Source organism: Prosopis cineraria, unplaced genomic scaffold (genome assembly GCF_029017545.1).
Source record: "Prosopis cineraria cultivar Desert tree isolate PC_DT_omini unplaced genomic scaffold, ASM2901754v1 PC1, whole genome shotgun sequence".
In the NCBI taxonomy this organism is placed as follows: domain Eukaryota; kingdom Viridiplantae; phylum Streptophyta; class Magnoliopsida; order Fabales; family Fabaceae; genus Prosopis; species Prosopis cineraria.
The window spans coordinates 44,310,011-44,333,581 of record NW_026555332.1 but is presented as its reverse complement, the minus strand read 5'-3'; the positions used below and the strand labels follow the sequence as shown (position 1 = coordinate 44,333,581).

The 23,571-nt window shown below is 35.2% G+C and overlaps 4 protein-coding genes across 6 annotated transcripts; 3 read left to right on the top strand and 1 right to left on the bottom strand.

Annotated features, from left to right (window-relative positions):
* Positions 1-974: 974 nt before the first annotated feature.
* LOC129314586 (probable galacturonosyltransferase 6) lies at positions 975-6,468 on the top strand. Of its 3 annotated transcripts, none has more exons than XM_054958068.1 (5): positions 975-1,080; positions 1,206-3,040; positions 3,310-3,667; positions 4,362-4,877; positions 5,740-6,468. In XM_054958068.1, the coding sequence occupies exons 2-5, from the start codon at positions 2,886-2,888 to the stop codon at positions 6,013-6,015; spliced, it is 1,305 nt and encodes a 434-aa protein (XP_054814043.1). In that variant the 5' UTR covers positions 975-1,080; positions 1,206-2,885; the 3' UTR covers positions 6,016-6,468. The 3 variants fall into 3 exon arrangements, with proteins under 3 accessions (XP_054814043.1, XP_054814051.1, XP_054814057.1); XM_054958076.1 differs by having other exon boundaries at positions 1,066-1,080; positions 1,212-3,040; XM_054958082.1 differs by lacking the exon at positions 975-1,080 and having other exon boundaries at positions 2,902-3,040; positions 3,320-3,667.
* Positions 6,469-6,879: 411 nt separating this feature from the next.
* On the top strand, positions 6,880-7,819 carry LOC129314609 (photosystem II reaction center W protein, chloroplastic-like). Its single transcript, XM_054958091.1, has 2 exons — positions 6,880-7,074; positions 7,214-7,819. Exons 1-2 carry the CDS (start codon positions 6,984-6,986, stop codon positions 7,528-7,530), a joined length of 408 nt encoding a protein of 135 aa, XP_054814066.1. The 5' UTR covers positions 6,880-6,983; the 3' UTR covers positions 7,531-7,819.
* Positions 7,820-9,591: 1,772 nt separating this feature from the next.
* Positions 9,592-14,359, top strand: LOC129285679 (glutathione reductase, chloroplastic). The gene is made up of 10 exons (XM_054921457.1): positions 9,592-10,047; positions 10,935-11,160; positions 11,249-11,527; positions 11,606-11,782; positions 12,173-12,226; positions 12,311-12,459; positions 12,962-13,025; positions 13,125-13,295; positions 13,397-13,534; positions 13,941-14,359. Exons 1-10 carry the CDS (start codon positions 9,671-9,673, stop codon positions 13,980-13,982), a joined length of 1,677 nt encoding a protein of 558 aa, XP_054777432.1. The 5' UTR covers positions 9,592-9,670; the 3' UTR covers positions 13,983-14,359.
* Positions 14,360-19,628: 5,269 nt separating this feature from the next.
* LOC129305503 (U3 small nucleolar RNA-associated protein 18 homolog) lies at positions 19,629-22,453 on the bottom strand. Its single transcript, XM_054945514.1, is given in 3 exon segments — positions 19,629-20,680; positions 20,683-21,665; positions 22,315-22,453. Coding segments are annotated over 2 exon segments (1,680 nt in total). The 5' UTR covers positions 21,650-21,665; positions 22,315-22,453; the 3' UTR covers positions 19,629-19,967.
* Between the last annotated feature and the right edge of the window lie 1,118 nt (positions 22,454-23,571).

Below are 23,571 nucleotides of genomic sequence, written 5' to 3'. Positions count from 1 at the left end.
AAGAATCACAGACTACAAAAGGACGCGGCGCATCACTGAAGCCCTAGGGATGGGCCTCTGTGTTCCTTCCTTCTCGACGAAGCATCGAGAAATTCTCTGCGATCTGAATCTTTGAAATGTGCTTCTCCAGAGCCAGGGCAAGAGTCAGTTCTATTTCCCGCTCGTTACGTCGATGATTGAATTACGTCGACGCCAGAGGATTCTCATCCTCTCTCTGCTCTCTTTTACTGTTTTTGCTCCTCTCATTTTATTCTCTGACAGGCTTAAACTTCTCGCTTTTAACGGTAAATTCACTCGCCGTGCCTGCTTGCAGTCCTGTGTATATTTTATATTGTGTCAAGTTATCTGTTATTGCTTCTCATCGTGTAAATTTCGTTTCAGGTCGGAATGAGTTTGTGGAAGATCTATCAAGTATTGTAAGAATCTTGCTCCTCTGTCATCAGATTCTCACCATTGTTTTCCCGATCAAACAAATAGGTTTTTCGTTCTTTCAGTTTGTTTGCTGACCACAAAATTTGAGTAAGAGGATTTAGGTTTCTGCATTTTTTAAATCTCTGGTTTCTGTTGTTTTAGAGTCGGTGGGATTGTTTTTTTTTTTTTTGGGACGGACAGCTAATTTGAGTTTATTGTGCTTTTGGCTTTAAACTACGGGTTCGAAGATTCTAATCTACTATGACTTTTTTTCCATGAACCTTGGAAGAAATTTTGCCATACTTCATCGGAAGTCAAGTGAACTGCCTGTTACACTCTTTTCTTGTGATTTGAATTTGAAATGAATTTCATCTGCTTCTTGCAGACATACAGGACAGATACCTTGAAATTGAATTCCATAGAAAAGGTAGCGGCATATCTGATTAGATCCTTCCTCAGTCTTTAATTGATTACCATTCTTTACACTGAATTGGAAAATCATGATATTTAGTTAATGCTTGTATTTTTTTTGGGCCTTTCAGGAAGATGCTAGAGGATTAGAAGAGCCAAAACAAGTTGTTTACAAAGAAAATGATTTTGTCCCCACAATTAATTACAGTTCCAAACAGAGGAACGATTCTGAAGAATCTGGAATTGTAGGGTACAGAAGTAAGTTTTTGATAAGAAATGTTAGGTATCTCTAGGAGCATTTTGAATATCTAATTTCTTCTCTTTTTTCCCCAACGTAATGTCAACACTTTGGGATTAGCTAAACTTTGCGTGCTGTTCTGGAGTTCCAGGATTCAATGATGACAAAAAAGAAAACCAGCAAGTTCAACGGAAAGGATCTTCTTCCATTTCTGGAGAAAAGGTTTGTGCTACTTTCTTTAGTGAATCGCATCATCAAAGATTGTAGGGGCACCTGCTTCAATTTCTTTCTCTAGTACAAAGAAGGAGTATGCCTAATTGGAAGATTCATCTCTCAGGTTTCAGTAAAGATAGATGTAATGCACTTAAATTTCAATTTATGTTAGGATTTTTCACTTCTTTTCTGTTAAGATCATTTCACGCCTTCAACGTTTCATTGGATAAAATAAATGCTTCTGTCACATAGACATTGTTGTATGGCGCTAGAAGTTTTTGTGGAAGCACTTGTATAATAGTCAAAAAATAAACTGGCACATATAGGCATTGTAAACTTACAATGTAACGTCACCTGGATTCTTCGTATTTATATTTCAGTTATCAACTTCTCTATAATGTGGATGTTAATTTTTCTTTTTGTCTGGCCTACATGTACATGTTAATTAATTATACCATCATAAGATTGGAGTTTTTACTTGATCCGTTATGGAGCGTCCTGTCTTGAAGGGAATGCTTTAATAACTACTGACCTTATGATCTGTATTTGATATGATTAAAAATCAAGGCCTGAAAAATGATTTCAATATCATTTAGTTGTTCGATAATCATCAAGCCAATACATGTGAACCTTTCCTCATTTTTTGGACAATCTCGACTCTTGTTTATAGGTTGACGTCTTAAATTACTCATGCCTAACCTTTCTTGGAGAAAAGAAAGTAGACTGACTAAGACCACATTGTTACTCATGTGATTTACCATGCACCTGGCATGACATTTACTGATTTCTGAAAAGAATCAGAGAACAGTCTAGGAAAATTTCAGTTTTCTATATGATCGCAGGATCCCTTTGGTTGCTTTTGGCCTCAATATGTAGTCCAGACGTGTGCTGGTTTGCTCCTGAATTAATTTGAAGTGTGTCAAGAAATTTTTCGTCAGATGTGTTGATTTTACGGATGAGCTATTTAATGCTAAATGTTAGGGAAATTCAATCAATTTATTAAATAGTACCTGCAACTCTGCACTAATTGCATTCATCTATGCACTGATCTTATATATCTTGCTCATCCATACTGTGAACTATTTTTGTGTTTACTGTTTTTCAAGATTTTTAGAAGAATGACTGTATCGTAAATATGCATTAGGCTACATGAACAGGGATCATTAACTCCATTTCTCAACACAGTATCATAATGTTCATATCTATACGATTCTAATTTGATATAGATCTTGACATGGGTGGCAAATAATATACAAGGACAATGAAAAACCTGTGGTTCATGGTGGGACAGAACATCTATTTTTCTAGGTTTATTGAGTAAATATGTAATTACAACTTGGATGGTGGGCTGCAATCTATCATTACAGTTGAATTGTTAAAAAAAAATGAAAAAGAACTTACATGCTTGCAGTCTTATATTACTTTTTAATGTGGTTGAACTTGCAGAAGAAATTTAATGAAACAGTTCCACAATATCAGAACATGAACACTCAATCACAGAGAAAAAAAACATGAAAATATTGGAGGGAGAAATGAGCAATCTGATCAAAAAACATCACAACATCATCAGACTTTACACAGTTGGTCACATAAAGCATCAAATGAGAGGGTAATGGAGATTAAAGACCAAATTATTAGAGCCAAAGCATACTTGATGTTTGCACCACCTGGCAGCACCTCACGCTTGGTCAAGGAGTTGAAGCTGCGTATTAAAGAGATGGAACAAATTGTTGGAGAAGCCAATAAGGATTCAGATTTACCAAGGAGGTATATTCCTCTCTTATATTCCCTTTTTGCATTCATTTCAAAAATTCTTTTCTGATATTCCCAACTTGCATTCGTTTCCCGATTGATTGCCAGTTTGTACTAAATATGATGAAGAAATCTCTAACTCCAACTATGTATTAAATCTTTGGGACTGTTGGTCTTGCTGTTCAAAAATGGTGAAAACATTTATATTAATGCTCTGGTTAAATTTCAACTATCAAAGTCCATTGTTTTTTTTATTTCAATCTGAAAACAAGTGAAGTTCACAGTGCTTTGCAGAAAATGAAACACATGGAAGCTTCATTGTCCAAAGCCAACCGTGCTTACCCACACTGTCATCTTATGGCTTCAAAGCTTCGTGCAATGAACTATAATGCTGAAGAGCAAGTTCGGACTCAGCTAGCTCAAGTGTCATATCTTGTTCATCTTGCTGCAAGGACTACCAGTAAAGGCCTCCACTGTCTTTCTATGCGGCTGACTGCAGAATACTTTGCTCTGAGGCCTGAGGAGAGAAAGTTTCCAAATGAAAATAGGATCGATGATCCTGAACTTTATCATTATGCTGTCTTCTCTGACAATGTTCTGGCCTGTGCAGTGGTTGTTAACTCCACTGTTTCTACTGCCAAGGTAAATGCTCTTTGTTACATGGATTAACTTTTTCTTTTTCCTTTTCCCTTTTAATGCAATCATTCTTTAATTTTACCTTAGGCTAATAAGTCACTTACCATTGCTGAAATGGAGAAAGACTATAGCCAATTCAATACTGAGCTTAGCTATTCAGTATCAATTTTTCCTCCTGTTGGTTTCATTCTAAATTTTATTAAGTTATTTTTGTGTAGTATGTACTTGGGGCCTCGGTTATTATTTTGCATAGTTGATATTTCTCTAGTTCTCTCCTCATGGGTAAAAAGGGCGTGTCTACATTGATTGTCTTTTATGGTAATTACATAATACTTATGTCATATTTGAAGAGTTCCCTTATTCCAATTAGACATGTTTTTCATGTATTGCACAAAGTCTAAGATATAAGGTGCACGATTGATGGCTTTTGAATAATATGATTTGTTGCAGATTGTATTATATATATTGATGTTCAACTCATTTTTTCTTTACCCTAAAAAGTATCTATTTCTGGAAGAATAATGCACTTCATTATTATTTATCCATACCAAAAAAAATGCACCATTAACTAGCGAACAAAGAAGTTGAACCTGATTTCATTATTATGCATTTCATTATTGATTCTAACACGAATAATAGGAATCTGGTTGTGTATGTAGTGGCAAGAATGCTTTACCTGACAATGGCTTTTACCATGCAGGAACCAGAGAAACTTGTTTTCCATGTGGTGACCAATTCACTCAACTTTCCAGCAATCTCAATGTGGTTCATATTTAACCCACCAGGCCAAGCCACACTCCACATACAAAATATAGATAAATTTAAATGGATGTCTAAGTACAGTGGCTTCAAGAAACAAAATTTCAGTGATCCAAGATATAATTCTGAACTCAACTACCTTCGCTTCTATCTACCAGACATCTTCCCTGCTCTCAATAAGATTGTTCTCTTTGATCATGATATGGTGATCCAACAAGATCTCAGTGACCTATGGAATGTGAAGATGAAGGAAAAAGTAAATGGAGCAGTTGGGACTTGTCAAGAAGGTGATACTTCATTTTACAGGATCAATACGCTCATCAATTTCTCAGATCCATTTATTGCAGAGAGGTTTGATGACAATGCATGCACATGGGCATTTGGGATGAACTTGTTTGATTTGAAACAGTGGAGGAGATTGGATTTAACTGGTGTCTATCACAAATATCTGGAAATGGTATGAATAAAACAAAAATTTTCTAGTTTGTAGCATGCTGCTAGTTTTTTATCCCTTCCATTATTTTTTCGCCTGCAGCATTTATTAGACAATCAATTATGTTGGATTTATATCTCTTAAATTTTCAGTTTGAGTTTTGGAATGAATGAAGCAATCCAGAGCTGACATTTCTAGATAGGGAAAAACTTGTATGCTTAGTTTTATATACTTAATGTGTTTATTTCCAATTATTGTATAACAAATTTTTGTTATTTCCAAGACGTGTGTATGATTTATAAATCATTTATTGTATAACAAATTTTTGTTATTAATATTATTAATACATTAAAATTCATTTATCTTGACTTGATTGGATAAAAGTACATTACGTCTATAAGGCTTAAGTACCCAAGTCTTGCCCTTATATATATATATATATATATTTTTTTTTTATGAAGACGTGTTTCCTTGAAGTTGGGTTAAATCATTCTTAGCCAGCATTTTTTCTGCTACACGAATGGTTAGGCAAGTAGTTTTGCTTCTGTTGCAAATTAATACCTCATCATGAGGCTGTTCTCTGTAGTCAAGTATTTGACATTCCTACTATAGCCAGATTTGTTATTTCCAAGTGATGCCTCTTTATCTCCAAAGATATGTTGGCTAAATTATGTTAAGTAACACCACTATGCCCACCCTCATTTTGCTTTTTACAAATGAAGGTCATACATGTTCACTCAAGCAACTTATACTCCTCTATTCCTTTTCTTTTTTTAAAATGTTCGTCAAAATCCATACCTGAATTGCTGGCCAAAAAAAAAAAAAATCATATCTGAATTTTGATGCAATGACTTCTGATGCCTACTTATCTGGTTAATGTTTTCAGGGTTCTGAGAGGCCATTATGGAATGCTGGGAGTCTGCCTATAGGGTGGCTCACTTTCTATAACAAGACAATGGTGTTGGACGGACGGTGGCATGTTCATGGCCTTGGTTATAACTCTGGCATAGATCGAAATAAAATTGAGCGTGCCGCTGTTATACACTATGATGGAATTAGGAAACCATGGTTGGATATTGCGATGGGAAGATACAAGGGTTATTGGACCAAATTTATTAATTATGACCATCCTATATTGCAACAGTGCAATGTACATGAGTAGGACAAATATTCCTACCTTGCTGAGTAAATTGACCAATCCGATGGCACATTATTTGCCTCTCCGCTCGATTCTTTCCTGTTCTTTGGCAGTTCTGATTGTAAAGCCCTTCGTACCTTCTCAACAATATTCTATACATCGCTTGTTGAAAAGCTTAGCCAGTTTATAGTGACAGTTAAGGTGGAAATAAGAATCAGAGGCATTTTAGCTGTTTGCAGATACTGTTGGTTTTCGTGTAAATAATTCATCTTCGCTGTTCTTATTTATTGATTCCGTCCTAGCTACAGAGAGACTGTAGCAGATCTATGCTTTACCCTAAGGACAAATTTATGCGCCATTTGTTAAAATTAGGGCAGTGTTCCTCCATTGCAGTATTCAATGATCGTTTCATTTTATCTTTCTTTGTTTCCTGACACATGATGCTGTAAGTGGGAATCAAGTGCGTGCTTGCTTTTATCCCCTGTTCATAATTTTTCCGGATGGTTTATTGTTCATATGACCGGGTGGTTTAGTTATCATTTCCTCGCCACTTGTACGGCCTAAATTTCATTTTAAAGGCCATTTGAGAACCTAGGAATTGTTTCACCGTATGGGTTTCGGGGAACTCACGATCTTGTTTCCCAGGGAACTGGTAATCAAAATAATGAAATATTGAAAATTGTGGATTTTTTTTTTCCTTCACCCTACACCTAGAAGGATAGAAAACGTTGTCAGTTGAATCGGGAGGGCATGTGGGTTATCAAACGGATCATGCGTGACACGTGGAAGAAGGTAATTGGACTTGTAGAGATGGGGCAATCCAACGAGAGGCTTGAAGTCTATCCATACCGTGTGGTGTACAAGAGTGGCTTTTGTTGCAATGATAGTAATAATATTAATCGAAAGCGTCTGCTAAAATGTGAAATAAACTGTTATCCCTTGTGCTTCAGCAGCGAGGACTCTACGACTTGATCCAGCTGTATTGAAGAAAAATGGCAACCATCTCCGCCGGCACCCCTACCTCGTCCGTCACCCACGCTGGTCTTGCACACAAGCGGCCCCTAGGGCGTTCCCCTCGTGTTGGTAAGCCTTTTCTTTCCGCCCTAAAACCATTAATTCCTTTTCTTTCGTAGGCATATATAAATCAAATAATTGTGTGCTTACTTTTGGACTCATAGTTGCATGCTTTAAAATGAACTTAACGGGTCACTTGGTTGTGTAGGGATGCCAGCAATGGCTAAAGTGGGAAGAGTGAGATGCTCCATGGAGAGCAAGAGTGGCGAGGAGCAAAGCAAATCAGAGGCAAAGGTGGGGATGGGAGCATCACTGGTGGCAGCTGCATGCGCTGCAACGATGTCAAGCCCAGCCATGGCTCTAGTGGACGAGAGAATGAGCACTGAAGGAACGGGGCTTCCCTTCGGTCTCAGCAACAACCTTCTGGGCTGGATCCTCTTGGGCGTCTTCGCTCTCATTTGGGCTTTCTATACTGTCTACACATCTGGACTTGATGACGACGAAGAGTCTGGATTGTCTCTCTAATTCCTCGCATCAAGTTTATAAAAAAAAAAAAAAAAAACTCCCATCAATTACTCTTTTATGCAGACTCCTCTCCTTTCCTAATCAATCTTGAGTCTTCCATCAATACCACTTGTGCATCCCTTCCCAGTTCCCACACTTAATCACTTCCTTCTTTCTTCATTTGCTACTTACTCTGCTCTTTGTTTATTTGTCACTCCAAATCCAAATCTGCAACTGTAGTGTAAACTGTAAAGTATATATCAAAATTGTGCCGAGCAAAATATTAATCATAAAGCTTTCACAGCGAAAAGGGATATAAGGTGTATAAATCACTCTAGATGGAGCCGCCGAAGCATTCCATGCATGCAATGGTCACAATTACTATCAAACAGACAAACACGCTCTGGTCTTCTGTGTTTAGAATCTCACTACTAATGAATAGCACGTAATAAAAGGGTGAGGATGTTCTAAGGAGAAGAAGCCGAGACACTGCAGTTGCAGCGAGGGAAGAGACGTGGAGAGATGCCTGGGAGTAACATTTTCCACATTCATAGCCTCTAAAACATACAGCTTGTTATTTGAGCGCCATTAACAAAATCTTGATGTCACATCTCCAGCAGACTCTACCATTCATCACTTCAAGTATTCTGAACGATTTAAATATGGAGCAATAAGTTCACTTGTATCAGGCAAATCTAACAACATAAATTTTCTTTTAATTTGTTTATGGTTGACCAATTAATTCTACATCTTATCTTTATATGCTGGCGAATCCCCTTTTGGTGTCATTTTTGTAGGTGGCTGCTACTCTTTTTGAAATAAATACTTTGTATGGCAGAATAAAAAAAGGAAATAATTGTTTCTTTTAAATTTAAAATCTGAATTCGAATTATCTTAGACATCTGCATAAGGCATCTCCGCAATTTTTCAAAGAGTGAGTTTTTATGTAGAATTCCCTAATGTTCCCTTCAGGGATGAATCCAGAAATCATAATATGGGGCTCATAACTAAAATTTTATCTAAATGTGGGGCTTTAACATTGATTTGTATATTTTTTATAGACAAAATTATATCTATTTGTAAAAAAAAAAAAAATTTGAAGTATGGGGGCCAAAGCCCTGTTTGCCTCCCTGTGAATTCGGGACTGGTTGCTTACGACATGAGATAGCTTCTAATGTTCTGGGAATTTTTTTTTTTTTTGGGTGACCTTCTCAAGAGTGGGGATTTGCTACTCGCTTCTTGCTGGAAGCACTACAACAGGCTAGTATACAGGGAAGATCAAAAATTTCGGCAGCATTACCATGAGCTTTTTAGGCCAGTATCTGTCTCAGGTTATGCTGTAGAAGTTGGCTTTATATATGTTTGAAACAATTTGAAGCAAGAACTATTAAATTTACTTCAAAATATCCTGGCATTGCTGTTTGATGTTTGCCAAGGGATTGCACACTCACTTCCTGTCATCTCCTGGCTCAGTGTGATTATTTTATCTCATATAACCTAACTGGGGGATCGAGCATCGTATCCTGGAACTGAATGACTTGGTCAGCTTCTGCCAAGCGATAAGCGGCCTCCCGCTTTTCTGCGCGATATGCCAGCGCCACCTCATATTTTTAAAAGGGGTCTCGAGTTTGTATTGTATTTAAATTTAAACTATCATAGTTTTTTGTAGTCTCGTATTAAAAAAAAAAGTAAAAAAGGTCTTGAGTTTGCATTGAGATATCTGTTTTACAGAAAATAATTCTAATTCTTTTAACTATAAAAAATCCAATTCTTTTAATTGCACATTATCCCCCTTTTTGGGCCAGCAATAGGACACTTATTTCACCTTGATGTCATTCCGTAGATATTAAATTGCCTTTTCTTATGTATTAAAAATTTGAATATATTTTTTTACCAACAAACACTTGACTATTTAAAATTTATAAATAATAATAATTTCTATAAATTAGCATATATATATATATATATAATACATCAACATGAATATGAATATTAATATTTTAACAAGTATTGATTATATAATCTTATTTGTGATAACGAGATGATATGTTGATACAACGATATATGGATTGCGTGAAGCTGTTAAATTTTTTTTAATCCCTAGACGCATTTCAAGGAAAAAACCAAAAAATCCCTAGATGCAACCCTGCTGGGAGAGAAGATGAAAACAATGGCTTCCTGTCTCACAAGCCCCAAGCTCTCCTCTCTCTCTTCCCCAACTCTTCAGACCCTCTTCTGCAAAAAGCCCACCCTTTCTCGCTCAATCGCTTCCTCTTTTGTTTCTCTTCCCAAAACCCTATTTTCTCTCTCACACCATGCCTCTGACTACCATCATCGCTGCACCTTCACCGTCCGTTCTCAGTCTGAAAATGGAACCGATGCTTCCCGCCACTACGACTTCGACCTTTTCACTATTGGTGCGGGCAGTGGCGGTGTCCGTGCCTCTCGCTTTGCTGCCAATTTCGGCGCTTCAGTCGCTATCTGCGAGCTCCCTTTCGCCACCATCTCGTCCGACACTACCGGAGGAGTCGGCGGAACGTGAGTGCTGTCTCGATATGTGTCTTGCTCATTTCGTAGTATTAGGATTTGAATATAGCCTTCGAATTGCCGTGGAAACTAGGCTACCAATTAATATCACGCTGTGGAGTATCGATTAACGTTGAATTTGGTTGACTGAAACTTAGGTAGTTTCTGTTTTTTGAGACTAATGCTGTTTAAAAAATGTAAATGGCTTTACGGTGCAAAAATACGGTTGTGTGTTAGAAACAAATGTTTTTCCGGGGAAAAAAATTATCTTCGTTCCCATTGAAGCTGGTGTGAAGTGCACCTTATGATTGGCGGGCGCCTTGCTTTGCACTCAGTAGAAAATTCTCAGGGAGTCGAGAAGATAGAAAGCAGTAGTGCTGGTAAGTCAAGTAAAGGTGTTGATGGTACGGCCTCGGAGAGAAGAACGAAGAACAAGACTAAATTAGTTTTGGAGAACTTAGATGACTCCTAGGTGATCGATTTGGGATGGTAGGATTGGAGTGATTATTTACCAGGTCTGAACCAAATCAACTCACAAGATGGGGTGAAAAGAAGTACGAGAAAGAAAGCACCGGTTTGACAGAAAGAAAAAATGGGGTTATGGTTTTTTTTTTTTTCCCTTCCCCTTTTCATTTCTTTTTTCTTTCCCCTTGGGGGGTGGGTACACAGAGGCATACAAGGTTAGCTTGTTTCTTTTTTTATTATAAAAGTATCTTTAAGGTGTGACATATCTGTTTTTCAAGGATTGGGTGGGTGGTGGGCTGAAATGAATTTAAGATACAGCAACTGTAGCATGTTTCCAGAAGCATTTAATCTACGTTAAGTGTTTCTGTTACTGTGAGGATTCAAATACACCTCTTTATTATTATTATTATTTTTTACTTGTCTTTTCCATGCAGCTGTGTACTACGTGGATGTGTGCCGAAGAAGTTGCTTGTCTACTCATCAAAATATGGTCATGAATTTGAAGAAAGTAATGGATTTGGTTGGAGATATGATAGTGAACCAAACCATGACTGGAGTACTCTGATGGCTAATAAGAATGCTGAGTTACAACGTCTTACTGGTATCTACCAGAATATTTTGAAAAATTCTAATGTCAAGCTGATTGAAGGCCGTGGAAAGGTGATGGGATAATCTTATTGGCTTTCTAATTACAATTGATGTTATAGAAATGTTTTTCATTGTGGTGCTAAGGCTTTTTCACCTACAGATTGTAGATCCTCACACAGTAGATGTTGATGGAAAGCTATATTCAGCCAGGCACATTCTAGTTTCAGTAGGAGGCCGTCCCTTCATTCCTGATATCCCTGGACGTGAATATGCAATAGATTCAGATGCTGCCCTTGATTTGCCTTCAAAACCTGAGAAAATAGCCATTGTTGGTGGTGGTTACATTGCTTTGGAGTTTGCTGGTATTTTCAATGGATTAAGAAGCGAGGTCCATGTATTTATACGGCAGAAAAAAGTTTTGCGGGGATTTGATGAAGAGGTGAGGACCATAGTTGATATTAGTAGTAAACAATCACCACACTGCAAATTCTTCACATTCAAATTGTGAATTGTGCAGGTCAGAGATTTTGTTTCAGAACAGATGTCGATAAGAGGAATTGAGTTTCATGTGGAGGAATCTCCCCAAGCCATCATCAAGTCAGCTGATGGCTCATTGTCTTTGAAGACCAACAAAGGTACAGTGGAAGGTTTCTCACATATTATGTTTGCAACAGGACGCACACCAAATACCAAGGTTAGATTTTCAATAATGTATTTTACTTTTTCTTTATTTTCCTTGCTGCTTATCTGAGAGCTCTTTAGATTGTTGGACCATAGAGTTGCTCACTGGGAATGTAGTAGCTTGAAAAAGCAGATCTGCCTTCCTATCATCTTCAAAAAAACTCTATCACAAGAAGAAAAGTGAGTTAACTTTAAGGTTTATTATTTCTCAAAGGAGGGTAATTTTTTTAGATCAATTATACTCGCCATGATTATTCCTTTGGCTGGACTGGTTTGCTTGAACAGTTAGTCTTAGAGTTGCTCAATGTCATTTTGTCCAAACAGCTGGTTGTTTTAGTCATGAAATTATAATTTTATTTTGCTAGTCTGGTGAGTATATTTCTGAACTGAAACTTCACCGCAGAACCTCGGGCTGGAATCTGTCGGCGTGAAAACAGCTAAAAATGGAGCAATTGAGGTAGTTTAAGCTTCTCATTGGTTATTTAAATAACTTTAAGCCCTATGTTCTAACTGTTCTCCATAAAACTCCCCTACCACCTAGGTTGATGAATACTCTCAAACTTCAGTTCCGTCCATTTGGGCAGTTGGAGATGTCACAGGTAGGATGAATCTTACTCCGGTTGCATTGATGGAGGGAATGGCACTAGCTAAAACGCTGTTTCAGAATAAGCCAACAAAGCCTGATTATAGGTATGACATGCATCTTGCCAACCAAGTAACTTAATATCTTTGTAAGTCTATTACTTAAGTTTGTAGAATTCTAGCTTTTGACCTGTTTATGTTTCTGTTCCTTCCTTACAGAAATCATCTTGATATTTGCTATCTCAGTCCTAATTTGGTCTTGTAGAAGACTCCATCCTTTCTATCCCACGTTCTTTACTGTCTCTATTTATGATGCAACATTTTCTATACGGCAGGGAAATTATATTTTTGAACCATCTGTTTCTTAAAACGTCAATATAATTGCTTGAATTTCTTTAACACGTTAGTTGAAAATTCCAAACTGTATTGGATTTTACTACAGAATTGGGGAAATGAGAGTTGTAATGGATTGTTAAGAAGCCCAACTGTTCTATCATCTTTCAGGGCATATATTTTCCATCTAATGTCAGCCCAGTCACTCATTTTATCATCCTATGTTTACCAGTGTCATCAGCCCTCCTAATTAAATTATATTTTCCCCCTTGTTTAGGGCCGTTCCTTCTGCTGTGTTTTCTCAACCACCAATTGGACAAGTTGGCCTTACAGAGGAACAGGTAACAGAATTTTGACATCCCATGAGACTAATGAGCTTCAGAATATTTAACCACTTGTGCAGACTGATGTTATGCTTAACATTGTGATGTTTTTCACAGGCTGTACAACAGTATGGAGATGTTGACATATTCACAGCTAATTTCAGGCCACTAAAAGCTACTCTCTCAGGGCTACCTGACCGAGTTTTTATGAAATTAATAGTCTGTGCAAAAACAAATAAAGTTTTGGGTTTGCACATGTGTGGTGAAGATTCACCTGAGATTGTGCAGGTTTGCATGGTTGCTTAAGCTGCTTATAAATTTATTTCTTTTGGTAATAAGATCTGTGAGTTAGGAATTCACTTGATTACACGTCTAATGATGCTGCCCAGGGATTTGCTGTTGCTGTTAAAGCTGGCTTGACCAAGGCAGACTTTGATGCCACAGTGGGTGTTCACCCAACTGCAGCTGAGGAATTTGTCACCATGAGGACTGCCACTAGGAGGATTCGAAGGAGCGAGCAGGCTGAGGTAAGTCAAGGATACCCAGCCTCAACTTGATTTTCATTTTGAGTTACATGGTCTTGCGTTGTGGACAATAAACTGTGATAGATCGTCCATTCTGAAGAATTTTAAAGAACTTCTACGTGATTTATTTATAATAAAGTTAAAGATTAGGCTTACGTATTATATGGAGTTTGAAAATCAAGCCTTACTAACTTTCTACAGTTTATATATAGATACGAAATTTGTCTATCTTCAACATGCTGCTTTGCACAGTGGGTAAATCGTGCATTTTAAAATCGAAAGAACTAGGATGAAAGCTCTTTAAGTTAGTTGTAGACAAATGGATTTTGAAAATGTCTTGTGTTTTGCTTTGTTGACACCAGTAGATGCATTCAAGTCCTGATTAACCGTTGCATTTAATTAATTTCAGGGACAAACAGATTCTGGAGCGAAAACTGCAGCTGGGGTTTAAGGTTATCACCCTGCTCTAGTTGTTGTACGTTCCAGAACCAGGCGCCTGTTGTCATTACCTCCTGAATTGGCGGGGTTGGTTGTATTCAGTTTGAAGGTCAGAATGATCCCCAACAATGGAGCTATTGAAGGGATTACAGGCACAAAGGAGAGATCCATTTTTACATTCATGATGCAATTTGTCATTTTACTTGTGGAGCTGGAGACTGGATCCCAACCAGAAGCCGACGCCACGTTCAGCCTAGGAGCGTGTGCGATTTTAAATTATCTTGGTATTGAATTTTGACAATTTGAAATGCAGAGACAGTTAAAACAGAGGAGGCCAGGAAACCCTTGCGATAATAAATGTAGATAGATCAGCCACCCTTTTCCATTGTCTTTTTCCTCTTAATCCTAGTCAACGTCCTAACCTTACTCATTGCATAACAAAGTACATGTACCGTCCATTTTTCACTTCTTTCTCGACCGGCCAGGAACAGTTTGTGACTTGGGCCTATTCTCAAACAAGAATGCAGTTATTGCGTACAGAATCACGCACTGCGTGGCTCCTCAATTCCATTTCATTCTTTCTAAACCGACACGGTCGTTTTACTAGTCACGGGCATTATCTCAAGTCGGAGGGATTTAAACTTCAAATGGTACCCACCCCAATCTGGATACTGACAGGGCAATTGATAGCAATGGGGTAAGGATTTGTGGTGGTCTTTATACGGGATGATTACAATTGCATGAGCGGATTTGCTCACCAAGTATCCTGAGTAACCTGGATACTGAGATTTATTACCAAGTATCCTGAGTACCTCGATGCCCAGCCCCGTGTATATATTCATTATTTTAAAGTATGAAAATAAATTTATTAACTAACAAAAATATAATTATAATTATTTAAAATGGATTTTTTATAAAAATAATGTTATAATTTAAAATAATAATTTTAAAAATGGTATATGATTAATAATTATTCATTATTTTTAATTGATATGAATTAAAAAATTAATTTTAAATATTTAATAAGATTTAAATAATTAAAATTACTAAAAAGTATGCATGATGAATATAAAAAATGATATAATGCATAAAAAAATTAAGTGAAATAACATAAAATAATTAAATTTAAAAAATAAAATATATAAATATTTTTGAGCCGGGCATTGTTGAGGCGAGATTTACCCCAGTTCGGTGCCCAGCTTGACTGGTTTGAGTAAGATTGGGCTCAGACCACCTGCACAATCCTCCCGTGCCCTTTTATTAAAAAAAAAAACCTAGTCATGCACAAATAAGGCTCTCATTGCTGCACTCTCTCTCTCTCTCTCTCTCTCTCTCTCTCTCTCTCTCTCTCTCTCTCTCTCACACCATTTTGTCTCTATTTTTATCGCAAGCTGGGGACCTATTTGAGCGGACAAGATCCTACGACGTGAAAGCGCTTTCTATTTTACAAGCTCAGGACCTATCCTACAAATCTACAATGTGGAGGCAAAACAACATTGCTCTAGCTCTTTTTTTTTTAGTGGAAACTTAACACTATCAATACTCAAGGACATTACAAAGGGAACACAGTATAAAAGAAAGCAAACCATCTTTTTACTGATCAGCCTTTCCTTTGCATAGTATCCTTGATGAGGATAACACAGGCCATGCCATCTCACACCTCTGTTTTGATAAAAGGAGTAATTCCCACTTGTATCCCTTTCTTTACCAAAAGAAAACAAACCATCATCATTTTTCACTTCTGGAGAAAAGGTAGAGGAAGATCAAAGATTCCAAAAAAGAAGAAGAAGCAAAAGGCATAAATGACCTTTCTTTTTTGTTAACACTGTTTTAGCCTTTTAACCACATTTCTTCTAAGATTACCATCTGCTCTAGTTTTCATAGTTTTTGGCACTCTGTCAATCTCAATTTTCCAATGTTGCCATGCCTATTATAGTAGAATGTTTGAATTCCACATTGAACTTCACCTATACGCTTTTGCATTAGACCCTCAACTATCAATGTAAAATTTTGTTGAATCTCATATGAATATGGGCAGTATACTCTTTTGTGTTGATGCTAGGTCATTGCCCATAAGTAATGCATTGTATGGTTTGGTTGTAGTGACAAATGAGTTAAAGTTGTTGTATCAACGGCCAAATGTAGTATTAAATGAGCAAGTGTTATTGTGTTATTCTAGATGAGCACGACTAAAGAAGTTAGTTTATGTAAGCAAGATTAGATTTGATATTTGGAATGTTGGGACCTTGACTTGTAAATCTATAGAGGTAATAGGAGTTATAATTCATAAAAAAAATTAATATCTTGTGCTTGCAAGAAATTAAATGGCTTGGTGAACAAGCTAAAAATATTCAAGATTTCAAACTCTCGTATACAGAGAAAGTAAGCACATAGAATAGGGCAAGTATCATTATTGATAAGAAGTGAAAGAAGAATGTGTAGAAGTTAACAGAATTGAAGACAAAATTATTTCCTTAAAAATGATCATTTGACGTGAAACTGTCAATATTATTAGCATTTATGCACCTTAAACTAGGACAAAAGTTGATCTTAAGGAATTGTTTTGGGCAAACTTAGAGGGGTTGATTCAACGTATACCACAAAGTGAAAAGATCTTTATTGGGAGAGACTTTAATAGTCATGTCAGGAGGGAGACAGGTAATTATGTGAGGGTACATGGTGGTTTTGGTTTTAGGGAGCTAAAACCATAATTTATTTTAATTTCTCTTTGACATATGATTTCAAAATTGTTGACGTCTGTTTCAAGAAGAGGGATGAATATCTCATTACCTACAAGATTGAAGCCTTAAGGTTGCAGTTTGATTTCTTTTTGGCAAGGAACGTGAATAGAAGACTACGTAAAAATTGTAAGATGATTCCTACAATTAGTGTAACAACACAACACAAAATCCTTGTCCTTAATATGCATATCACGAGTAAAAATCAAAAGTGCCAACAAGTGGTAAATTCAAGGATTTGGTGGTGGTAGTTAAAAGGTGAGAAGTGGGTTATTTTTAAGTAAAATCTTTTGGCTGAAGGAATTTGAGAGTCCTAGGAAAGTGCTAACATCTTATGAGAAAATATAAGAAGATAAGGAATCTTATTAAAGAAGTTTTGGGAGAGTCAAAAGGTTGTAGTCCAAGAGATAAGAAGTCTTAGTAATGGAATAATAATCTATAAGGAAAAGTCAAACACAAGGAGTGTATTAGAGTAATCTATATGTGAAATAATGATGAAAATTGGGAAAGATACCATATGACTAAAAAGGAAACTAAAAAAGCTATAAATGAAGCTCGTTCTAAAGCAGTTAAAAAGTTTTACAAAGGTTTTAGGATACAGAATGGAGAAAAAAAATTTATAAGATTGTTAAGAGTAGGGAAAGAAAATCAAGAGATTTGGAACAGGTGAGATACATAAATAATAAAAAAGGAAGAGTTTTGATTACAAATGTAATATTAAATACAGATGGGAGACATACTGTTACAAACTTTTTAATGATGAAAGGAGCTCATCTAGCAACTTGGAAGATTTAGTAACTTATGAAGGAAAGTAGAACTTGTTATTTTATTGAAGGATACATAATAGTAAGGTAAAGAAAACTTTTAAAAAAATAGCAAATGGTAAAACTAATAGACGTAATTGTATCTCTATCGAAATGTAAAAATATTTAAGTGAAGAGGGAGTACAATGGCTAACTAAGTTCTTTAATAAGATCTTACAGTCCAAAAAAAATGCTTGACGAATTGAAGAAAAGCACCTTAATTCATATTTACAAAAATAAAGGGATATTCAAAATTTTGCAAACTACAGAGAGATAAACTTATGAGTTATACAATGAAATTGTGAAAAAGAATGATTGAGCATAGATTAAGATTAGATAGCAATATTTTTGAGAATCAATTTGGCTTCATGCCAAATAAGGTGACTATGGAAACAATTTATCTACTAAGGGAATTAATAGAAAAGTATTGATGTAGAAGTAAAGATTCACACGTGGTTTTCATTGATTTGAAAATAGTTTATAATTGTATACTAAAAAAAGCACTTTGAAAAGCCTTAAAAAAGAAAAAGTCCTACTTGCTCATATTAGAGCTATACAAGATATGTATGAGGGGTAACAACTAGTATAAAAATATTTGACAGTGAAACAAAGAACTTTTCTATAAGGATTAGACTACATTAAGGATAATCTAAGTTTTTATTTATTTGACCTAGTCTTAGATATTTTGATTGAGCATATTCAAGAAAAAATTTTCAAATACATGTTTTTTACAAATAATATAGTTCTTATTGAGAAGATAAGAAAAGAGATTAACTACAAATTTGAGTTTGGAGGAGGACATTAAAGTTAAAAGGTTTCCACCTGAATAAGAGTAAGACAAAGTATTTACATTGTAATTTTGACAAGAGAACAATTAATAGTAATTTGGAAATGAAATTGAGAGAGTAGATTATATCTCAAGTAGAAAATTTTAATATTTGGAGTTATTATTTAATATGATGGAAAAATTGATGAGAATGTTACACATATGATGCAAGCCAAATGATTTAATTGGAGAAAAGTTAAAAGAGTTACTCATCTAGTCCTATTTATAAGTTACTTTCAATTTGTTTTACCAAAATTAAGAAAAACTTTAAATCTCATTAACTTTATCTCAAAATTTAACAAGTTTTCATCTTTATCCCTAATAAATATTCTAAATCTCATCACTAATATTTTTATTTAAAGTATTTAATAAGGATGAAAATGTAAGAAAGAGCATTAAAAATTGACAAGTACATTATAATTAGAACCAATTTTTTTCTTCTTTCTTTACCCTATAAATAAGACCAAATGAGTATTTGTGATTAAAAGGTACCTAATAAATTTAAAAGAAAGTTTTATCAAACTGCTATAAAACCAACTATATTATATGGTCGTGAATGTTGGATTTTAAAGGGATGGTAGGGGTATAAAGTTGGAGTAGCAAATATTAGAATACTGATATGAATGTGCGGGCATGCACATAAAGATAAAATTTTAAATGAGCATATATGACATAAAATAAGATCGCAAGAGGCACCGGTTAAAAAAGTAAACGGATAATTTTAAGCTTGTAAAAAAAAGTGAAGGAAGGCTAAAAAGAACACTTGTGAAAATTGTTGATTGAAATATTTCAATTGACAACATTCATAAAAAATTAATAAATAATAGAGTATAATAATGTAATGCAATTTATATAACCAACCTTACTTATTGAGATAAAGTTTGTTGTTACTCTTGTTGGAATTCCATGTTGAGTAAATTAATCACTTGTTTTGTACGCAAGTACACGCATGTATGCGTCTGTAATTATATATTACCCAAAAAAAAAAACTAACAGCGGTTACCTTGAATGCTCAAAAAGAAAATTCGATCTGCTTATTGAACTTTAAAATTTTAACCTTGTAAACCAGAATACTAAACGTTGAAGCTCTTCCCATAAAATCCATTCTGTTTAACTTGGATCAATCGAACATAATGGAGTTGAGCTTCAACCACCCATTCCAACCCCATCTAATATCACATTATTATAAAATACGCATCCTAGTTTGTATATCCAAGTTGTGTAACTCGTCATTATAATTGAATCCTCCGCATTTTCCTCGAACCTATTCTCAGTTAACAATACTACTCGCATCAAGAAATTGGAAACGATTACAGTTTTCATTATCTTAACCTCAAGTAACAACTAACATGGCAAATTCTCGAGCAAAAGTATTCCCGAAATAGAACACAACAGAAGAAAATTTTGCCCAGGAGATCTCTTCTCCGGTTTGAACCATTTCGAATCTAAAAAGTAGAAACTATTGAACTCAGATTTCGATGAATTGAGTCAACAAGACAATTCCGCATTACCCATCAGGAGCAGCAGATGCTGATACAACACATTCCATCCCCCAATAAATTGACCAATCCCGCCAGAACCTCTACCAAATGATGCCATGTTTGTCAGATAAAATATATTTTAAATTCTCTTCAGGCATGCTGGTAGTGATGCAGCTTGTATAACAAAACTCTTCCTGCAGCATTTCCCACGGCCATAAAACCACCACCAGGACTGAAATCAATACTACGGGGATAGTGTAGGTTCTTATTTGGTGGCGGCCAGTTGGAGAATACTGTGTAAGATGGGATGTGTATCAACTTTACACTGCTATTCTTCATACTCGAACAGATTGCAAGTATTTGAGAATCATTATTGAATTTCATGAAATCCACTTTGGTAATCAAATTGCCAATAGCCTTCAGGGGCTTTCTCCTGCCCCCAAGGAATTCTTCTCTATTGTAAATGTTCACAATCCCCCCATCTGAACCACTAGCTGCAAAAAGTTCCCCCCCAGGCGATGTGCAAAGAGCTGTACCATTTATGCAACCTTCATCAATTCCCTTGTGTATGCAAGTCATTGTTCTAAGATCCCAGTGGTAGATGTGGCCATCACCACCAGTGCTCAGCAGCTGCTGTCCGTCTTCAGCAAAAGCTAAGGCGCGGACTGTCCCATTCATCTTTAGTGTACCAACTAATTCCTTCGTCTTAGTTGAAACCAACAAAATATAGCCTTCATTACCCACAAACGCTATCATGCGAGAATCGAGGGACACCTCAAAAGCTTCCAAGCTCTTTTCCTCCCTACCAACCAGAGGGCCTATTTTATCAACTTTAGCCTTGACTAAATCAAAACTATAAAAAACTTTCGTCTACCAGATACTATAACCTGAGATCCATCAGGCAAGAAGGATGCTTTTCGAATAGGGCAATCCTCAAGGAAGATGCTTTGAATTTTAGTGTTGCGCTTGCCATCAATTTGAAAAAATCTAAGCCTCCGATCTAGTCCTGCAGCAAGAAGCAGCTGGGCATTTCTATGGAACTGGACCGAATTTATGGGACCATTAGAAGGATCTTGTATATTTGCATCCACGAGTCTTGAGTAATCCAAATGTCCTGGCATCAACTTTGACCGGCTCTTCACAACCAGGTCTTCATTTGTTCTAAGAATATCATCAATATCCCTGTAACCACGGCTCACAACAACCTCATTTTCTTCATCTGTTGATTCATCATCAGAAGATTTATCTATTTTTGACCTTGAATCAAGCTGTGCCCAGTCGGTTCCAGGGTTGAGTTTTACATGCTGTGCCCTCAATCTTGACACATACTCTGAACCAGTAATCAAGCTTTCACCCTCTTCCTTTCTCAGCTTTCTTAATCTATTAACTTTGGCTATGTTTACAGCAGTTGATTCCTCTTCTTCATCTACCCAAGCTGGTTTTCTTTGTGAAGCATCCCTATCATCATCACTTTCCTCCAAATAATCTGCATCTTCATAAGCCGATAGCACACTATTTGCAGAACGGTCAGTGAAGAATGAATCAGAACCCTTTGCAATCCCATCTTGCAGACTATCGTCTCCCTTTCCAAATTCAATAGGGGAGTAGAGAGATCCAAACAAAAAATTTTCTAGCGATTTCATTTCCTTCACTTGTTCCCTTTGCAACTGCTCCTCCTTGCTCTCTTTCTTCCTCTTTTTCATTTTCAACATATCAATCTCAGATTCTTTCACACCTTCCACCTCTTCCAGATATGTAAGTTCACTGGTCTCCCCTCTTTTGGTCTTCTTGACCTCATTTTTAAGGTCAACATTTTGAGATATTAAACTCATATTTCACAAAACCAGGCTGTGGAATAAACGAAGTGCAAAAATTCAGTGGTAAAATTGACAGTGTGAAATTTCAAAATACTCAATATATAGATTATTAGAGTAATTAAAACAGCTGAATCACTCCAGTTTGATTTAGGCTCACGATAAAATGGGACTACTGAGATGGCAAAAGTTTTTGCCCGCGTAACCATAGACGGACCTATACTGAAATATTTGAAATATGCATAGTTGATATAATGTCCTTTTAATTTTTGTTCCAGATACTGTGGCACAACCCGAGCCAAGTCATTTACAAGATCATACGTCACAAATACCTTGAGAATTTCCAAATTTAATGATAATATAAACAGATTAACAAACAGAATGCCAAAACTCAAGAAATCCAACGTTGAAAATAAAAATCCAAATCATACATGTCACTAGTAATCAAAATGAAGAGGGAAGAAGTATAATAGCCAATTACACACCATTCAAGCAAAAACTACTACAAAAAAATAAACTCAATATTTAAATATTCCCAAATCCAAAGGTTTCAATATCCAACGATTACACGACAGATTCAAAGCCAAATTAAAATGAAAAGTTTAAAACAAATCAAGAACAGATGACGTGGGGAAAAATTCAAATCTGGATTCAAAACACCAGGTTGAACAAATCAATCTCACCCGGTTTTGGGAAGAAAAAGCCTTAGAATTCGAACTTTCTTCACTGCTTGCCCGAGAACAACCACGCAGGGCTGACAACGGTGGACGGCGACCGACGGAGTATGGGATGCTTGTTCGTCGACTAAAAGAACTGGATCCGCTGCTCGCGAGCTAGGGTTTTATCGGGGTTTATAATTAATTTTAAGAATTAATTATTAAAGTAGCAAAATTAATTACCCTAAATACTAAAATTTATTTTATAAATTTATACCTGACCTTTTTATATTAAATAGTGTTAAACTTTTGATACACTTTTTTCCATTCAAAAATATAAATATAAAATATTTTTAATTAAATTTATTTTTAATAAAATAGTAATTTATTTTTAAATTAATTATATTTTTTATTTATTTTTATTTAATAGGATGTTTTATATTAAGTTAAATATAAAATAATTTATTTAATAAAGACATTTTAAAAAAAACATAATAATTATATTTTAAGAGGTTAAAAATATTTTATATTTTTTAACATTTAATACCTTAAAAAATATTTTATATTTTAATAATGAGAGTACTAAATATACTTTTAAATTTTTTATTTTTTTCATTCTCTTTTTTTCCTAATTTTCTCATACTCATTTTTTTAATTTTTTTAAATAATTAAAAAGAATATTAACCTCATATCATAAATAGAATTAGAGGAGGTATGTGAAATTGATTAAAAAAATAAGGTTAATAAAAACCATATATTAACACATAATTTTATCTTTTTTTTTTTTTGTCAAGCACATAAGCTCACCTTTTTCAGGACTAGTGAAGATAATAACTAAAAATATGTAGAAATAATGAAATGATAAAATCATTATTATTTTACAAAATTTTTTATACAAATGTTTTTGAGTCGAAAAAAGAGGTTCAAAAGCCCATAATACAAAACAAGAAAGAAACGAAAAAGGAATCAAAAAAATTAACATTACAAATAATCCTTAACCCCTATCAAAAGGAAATAAAATACAAATTTTGGTTAAAAAAATAATTCATCTTTTATAAATACATAAACATAATAATTATAGAAAGATAAAAAAATATCAAAAATTTTATATTTTATATTGATGCTTATTAAATTATATTAAATTAATTTTAGACTAAACTAAAATTTATATTGACTTAAATAAAATCAAATAAAATTAAATTTAAAAATAAAAAATGAAATACAGATTGTAATATATTTGAAAGATCATTTTTTATACATTAAGAATACCAATTTGTAATACTT

Excerpts from the sequence above, each read along its gene's own strand:
- LOC129285679 (XM_054921457.1), top strand. The coding sequence starts at position 9,671 with ATGAAAACAATGGCTTCCTGTCTCACAAGCCCCAAGCTCTCCTCTCTC. Across the intron at positions 12,460-12,961 it reads CCAACAAAGCCTGATTATAG|GGCCGTTCCTTCTGCTGTGT; the intron begins GTATGACATGCA and ends CCCCTTGTTTAG. Across the intron at positions 13,296-13,396 it reads ATTCACCTGAGATTGTGCAG|GGATTTGCTGTTGCTGTTAA; the intron begins GTTTGCATGGTT and ends GATGCTGCCCAG.
- LOC129314586 (XM_054958068.1), top strand. The coding sequence starts at position 2,886 with ATGGAGATTAAAGACCAAATTATTAGAGCCAAAGCATACTTGATGTTT. Across the intron at positions 3,041-3,309 it reads GATTCAGATTTACCAAGGAG|TGCTTTGCAGAAAATGAAAC; the intron begins GTATATTCCTCT and ends TGAAGTTCACAG. Across the intron at positions 3,668-4,361 it reads CCACTGTTTCTACTGCCAAG|GAACCAGAGAAACTTGTTTT; the intron begins GTAAATGCTCTT and ends TTTACCATGCAG.
- LOC129314609 (XM_054958091.1), top strand. The coding sequence starts at position 6,984 with ATGGCAACCATCTCCGCCGGCACCCCTACCTCGTCCGTCACCCACGCT. Across the intron at positions 7,075-7,213 it reads AGGGCGTTCCCCTCGTGTTG|GGATGCCAGCAATGGCTAAA; the intron begins GTAAGCCTTTTC and ends TTGGTTGTGTAG.